Genomic DNA, 5,830 nt, shown 5'->3' with positions numbered 1-5,830 from the left:
TTCCATAATCAATTAAAGAAATAAGGAGAATCTATAACTTCACTAAGATCAAATTCGCCTCTTTCTGGCAGCGAGGGGAATGTTAATGTTGGGAAGGATGTTTGGAAGCTTTCATGTAACTGGAAAGACGAAGGAGAAGAAAAAGAACAAATCTCGATGAGTGGTATAATGGCACTTCCCGTGATATGATGAAAAGGGGTTAAATTTTACAACTGTCATGAACCTTTGGGGCTCTCGCACAAAACTATCATAAACTTTCTTATTAGAGAAAACTAGCATGCACTTTTCTCACCAGTAGTTCACAGTATTTTCTCTAGTAGAAGAAGTTGCAATAGTTTTGTGCAAAAACCCCAAAGTTCATGGTAGTTCTCTGAAATTTACCCAAAAAATAAACAAAAGAGCAGATAGATGTACTTACGTTCTCTAATATGGGGATGTTGTAAAGTTCCACAAATTGTTCCCTCAGTATCCGGTTCATACTGTCTACATCGCAGGCATGCGTCCAGAATGAGTCGTGGACTCCTGCATCCATAGTTTTATTTTTTTAGTGAAGAGAAAATAATAATCAAGTATGACAATTAATGATAGACCAGGTACAGTGATAGGTTATCTTATCATTGTATGTATAAAGCATATTTTATATGGTATATTAATAAGCAGAAAGGATTAGGGAATATAATACGGTAGTTTGCATGATATATAATGCATATAATAACTGATACGTCAAGAGAGTGCACAAAATTTGGAGGAAAAGCTGTCTTTTGTTGTTTAACTGCAACCTTTAGTAAAAAGAATACACCGGTATTCGTAAACTAAAATATACTGGCACGGAAATGAAATAGTACAAGAAAAAGAAGCTTACAGCGTCACCATCACGTTGTAATGCCAAAACCTGAAGAGAAGTTCTTATCTGCAACATCAGGTGATAAAGGGAAAAAATCATAAATATTAAGCAAAAAAGACATGAAAAAGAGCAGTCAATTTATGAAACTAAAAAAATTTAAGATGCACACATTTCACACATATGCACAAAAGTTTCAACAGTTAATATGAATGCTTTGTTTTGCTCTCGGGAATCTAACAAACTTCATTTAAAGATATGCACATCAGAAAATGTTATAAGTTCTCATAGAAAGATGGCAAATTTTAGAATAAGTAGTACATTTAAATAAATCAATTGGTCTTCAAATAGAAAAAGGTCTATCAGGACATGACAAAGCAAAACTTAATCAATGTAGAATGGATATTAAATCCAGTAGTCAAATATTGAAAAATAGAGAAATATTAACATCAAAAGACTGCTTAGAAATGAAATCACATATGATACACAACATATACCAGTAAGACAGAAATAATATAATTCTATAAATTAAGCCGATATTAAGATAAGAGAACTTGAAACCAGAAATACAGGAGAAAGTTGGGTTTAAGCACGCATGGCAAATTTCTGCTTCCTCATGTCACAAATATTGAAATCTAATGACTGCATAGCTACATGCATACTAAAGAAATAGCTGAGAGAAACTGAACTTCAGAAAATGATGATAACTTGAAACTAAAAAATATAGAGAAAGTAGGTTTAACATGCACGGCAAATTTTTGCTTTCCTTGTATCAACACACAACATATTGGAACATTGAAACTCACAAGATGTCTTTCAGATTTCCTATAAGGCTGAACAACTGGTAGCCCAAGGGGAGTCGTCCATCTTACTGGTTCATTTTCCGAAGCAATCACCTGGATCATGAATATGACATAAAAGACGAACATTATTTGTTATCAATCGGGTAGCTGAACCAAACATGTCCTATCTGAAGTTGAATTTTTTTTAAATCTCATGCACCACGAGGTTACCAACATGAGCAAAAAATGAGTGTTGCAGAAATGAGAATGATACGAGGGACAAGTGGATATACACCAAGTTATACGATAAGAAATGAGTGCATTGTAGGAAGTTAGAGGTTGCATCCATTGAGGATATTCATTTCAGATGGTTTAGTCATGTGTGATAGAAACCACCATCAAATACACTAATAGGAGAAGTGCTAAGATTATAATTAATGGAAAATGGAGGAGTAGAGGCAGGCCTAAGAAAACTAAGAAACTTTTGAAAAGGATATGATAATGATTAACTAAGTGGAGGAGATAGCCCTCAACAGAATTGAGCGGAAGAGTAAGATTCAAGCAATTGACCTGAAGAATTGGGATAAAGGCTTTGTTATTTTTTATTACATATAATAGACCCTAGCATTTTAACAAAAAGCAGTCATAATATAACAGACCTTCGCACAATCACCAAGCCATTTCATAATACCACGTGCAGCTTGGAACATCTCCCCTAGAGCATTCAAGGTAACCTTACAAAAGAAGCACATATTCAAGAGGTCATACACCTTAACATAGATTTGTTGAATAGACGTGTTCCAGTTCTGCAAATAGCAATAAAACATGTACCTTCGTAGCATAGCAAGATGCATGGAACAACAACCTATCGTCTGTGATTTTTCCTTTCTCAGTTAATCTTCTTTTTATTTGCTCACGTGCACCAACATATGTGACACCGTAAACTGACGTCATCACAGTCTGCTTAACTAACTTCCGATCCACCTGAAAGCTACCAAGTTACAATAACATTTAATTGAATGACTTAGGAGTCTTATTACGAAATTTCTTAAGGGAGCGCTTTTATTCAGAATTTAACTCAAATATGATTTTTCTTTTATAACTGGTTCTCTCTCTGAAAGAAGACTAACCTGATCGATTAAGACCTTGGCTAATAAAGCTGTTGGATTAGTAGCAGGGTCTTTCTGTGAGTCTTTCATCATAATATCCAGAACCCTTCAATTTAAAGGAAAAAAAGGACTGCTTACTATTTACAACTTTAGAAATGAAAGCATAAATTAAGATACAATTTCAGGAGGTTTGGAACAACACCACACAATTGTGTTCTGCAGTTACAAAATCTACTCAGGTAAGAGGATTCAAACTTTCAACCACTTTATACATCGTGTAAAGCCTCCAAACTGCACGAGTGTTTATCTATGAACTAGGACAAGGAGATCATGATGAGTGTGGAAGTTTGGATTATCTATTTGCATTAGTCATGCATTATTTATTACAAGACTAGATAGATATTCAAATTTTTGTCTTGAATTATGCATAACTTTTGAGTTTTGACAATATAAATACATCTAATAACACATCAGATACTTTCCTAATCCAAGTATGAAAACAGGAAAACAAAGAAAACATGAGATAAAAACAAGATGAATTCTAAATCCCTACAGTACCATGTCATTTACAACACAGAAACATATATAAGTAAACAAAGAACTAGAGTTGTTAATGAAGATATCAATAAAGTTTGTAAAGTAGATCAAAAGATCAGCATAACCAAACATAAGAACAGAAGTCTTTAAATCAATCTACCTTGGGAGTTCAGTTCTCCTTGCTCTCAGATTCCTCAACATCTTCTTTTGCTTTCTTCCACTGATTTCTTAGCATGCTTCTCTCCTGTTAAGTGTTAGGTCATCATAACTTTACTATTGCACTTTACATTATACAACTAGCACCAAAGAGAGATACCCTTCTCCCAAACTTTATGCATCTTTCCATCCACTTAGATCCCCGCCTTTCTTCCTCTTCATGGGTCTTTCTTGATTTGGCATGTGGCCTTCACTGTCAGTGGAGAGCTCCACTTAGTCCTCTGTTCAACAATGCTTGCAGCTCCCCCATGGACACCAAAGCCCACAGGCCAAATCACGATGAGGAAGATAGATGATATTCAAGGTGATGGAAAGATGCATGAAATTCTGGAGAAGGGCATTCTTCTTTCATGCAAATTGTGCAACACAAAGTGCAATAGTAAAATTATGCTAAGCCATCACTTGACAGGAAAGAAGCATGCTGAGGAATCAGACAATGGCAAGAAGAGTGGAATAAGGAAAAGAAGATGTTGAGAAAGATCAGCGCAAGGAGAACTGAACTCCTTAAGGGGATAGATTTAAAGACTTGTGCTCTTATGTTTGGTCATGTTAAATGAACTTTTGATCTATTTTACAGACTTCAGTTCTCTAACATGTTACATTTAAGGAGAAACAATAGCAATATTTACTAAATTTCTCACGTTTAGAATCCATTATTATGCAGGATGATATTTTCTTTCCTAAAGCCAAAAAGTTAATAGTTGGACATATATCTTTTTTCTTGTGCTGTAAATGATGCACTGCACGGATTTAAATCAACCATGTTATTTTATCTCATTATTTTCTTTCTTAATCCTTAATGCGTACTTGTATTATGTTAATAGCCAATGTAGTATTAGATGTATTTAAATTGTCAAAAGTTATGCATATGCATATTCCTCAGTAAAAGATTGGAAATAATTTTTTGAGTTGCCATTAGCCTAGAGGTTTATATTCTGAAGGTAATGTGGGTAAGAGAATGTTTGGTAAACGGTCAAAGCGGTTTATAAGCTGCTTTTGATAAGCCATGAGGTTTGACCAAGTAAAAGACAATTATACCCCTTATGATTTCACAAATTTACGACCTTATTTACAAACTCACCAGCAACCTCGTGTCCTTTTTGGACACTTTGACAACAATGATGGATTATAATCCAACCATTTGCCAAACACCCTACATCGAAAATGGATTATAATCCACCAAATTTACCAAACAATCTAGATTATAATGAATCACAAAATCCAAGGCCTCATTTTAAAACCCACCACAAACCCCATGTCCTTTTGGGTTTCATTCCTTGAATCATTAATGAATATTCTATTTTCTTTTTAAGCCAAATACCCATTCTTGTATCATCTCATGGAATCCAAAAACTAGGACATGCAGAACTTAAAATCAACCTAACATGCAGAACTTAAAATCAACCTAACCAACAAACCTAACCCTAACTCTAACTAGGTGTTAGGATTATGGTTAGAGAAGGGGCATACTTAAACCATGTCACTGACTCAAAAAATTTCACACACGCCATGATAAGATGCAATGGTTTGTACGTTATCATCTCTATTTATCATTTCATTGTATATATCAATAGCCACTAAGCACCCTATAACCCTTAATAATAGAGAGAAAAGCTAGGTGGTATCAGATGATGCATATTATGTCATAAACTAAAGACATGATATGGAAGATAAATAGCCATTCTTGCTATGATTCATGAAACCCACAAGCTAGCATACCCAGAACTGAAAATTACAACACTATTTATGGATGATACTGCCATACCTTGCAGCTATCCCGGAATAGACATCCGCCGGCTTCTCCCCAGCAACTAAGTTGACTGCAGCTGCCTCTAGCTGAGAAAATGAACACAACATCAAATGTTAGGCTCAATGATTGCGAGTGAAACTTATGTTAGCCATATTCTGCAGAAAAGTTGTAAAAGTCAATACTGATATGGGGAAATTTCATAATTTTTATATAATGAAGAACTAATGACAATGAAAACTATTCACAGCACAAACTATGCTATACATGTGAGCACCAGCTAAATTTGGAGAGTTAAGAAGAAGAAACAGGTTATCTATAATAGAGAAATAGCCATGGCCCATGGATATCTACATACTCGTCACAAAAATCAACAAGTTCTAGTCAAGGTTTTCTTCTGTAAAATTCTTCTCTTCCCTGTGAAGGACAAGCTATTGAAGCTGTTCAGTAACTTAAGGAGCTTGAAGCTCAGGATGGGCAGCAAATAAGGATGATGGAGACATTAGGTACTCAAGCAAATCTCTAAAGAGGCAGTTTTGTCTTCACAGGTTCACATGATACTTATATTAACCAATCATTAAAGAAAAATGTAAAAGAG

The 5,830-nt window shown here is 34.8% G+C and overlaps 1 protein-coding gene across 1 annotated transcript in view; it reads right to left on the bottom strand.

Moving 5' to 3' along the window:
- The window catches only part of LOC109828837 (DNA-directed RNA polymerase 3B, chloroplastic-like), an 11,350-nt gene continuing 5,833 nt past the window's right edge, over positions 314 to 5,830 (bottom strand). The window contains exons 12-21 of the mRNA XM_020395806.1: positions 5,251 to 5,321; positions 3,430 to 3,489; positions 2,754 to 2,838; positions 2,455 to 2,607; positions 2,283 to 2,357; positions 1,648 to 1,737; positions 863 to 910; positions 683 to 779; positions 419 to 522; positions 314 to 370 (exon numbers count right to left, since the gene is read on the bottom strand). Coding sequence (XP_020251395.1) covers positions 314 to 370; positions 419 to 522; positions 683 to 779; positions 863 to 910; positions 1,648 to 1,737; positions 2,283 to 2,357; positions 2,455 to 2,607; positions 2,754 to 2,838; positions 3,430 to 3,489; positions 5,251 to 5,321 — 840 coding nt within the window. The remainder of the gene's footprint in view (positions 371 to 418; positions 523 to 682; positions 780 to 862; positions 911 to 1,647; positions 1,738 to 2,282; positions 2,358 to 2,454; positions 2,608 to 2,753; positions 2,839 to 3,429; positions 3,490 to 5,250; positions 5,322 to 5,830) is intronic.

The sequence above is a fragment of the Asparagus officinalis genome, chromosome 1, assembly GCF_001876935.1.
Source record: "Asparagus officinalis chromosome 1, Aspof.V1, whole genome shotgun sequence".
NCBI lineage: Eukaryota > Viridiplantae > Streptophyta > Magnoliopsida > Asparagales > Asparagaceae > Asparagus > Asparagus officinalis.
The sequence above is the reverse complement of the archived record's forward strand: the minus strand, read 5'-3'. Positions and strand labels throughout refer to the sequence as shown.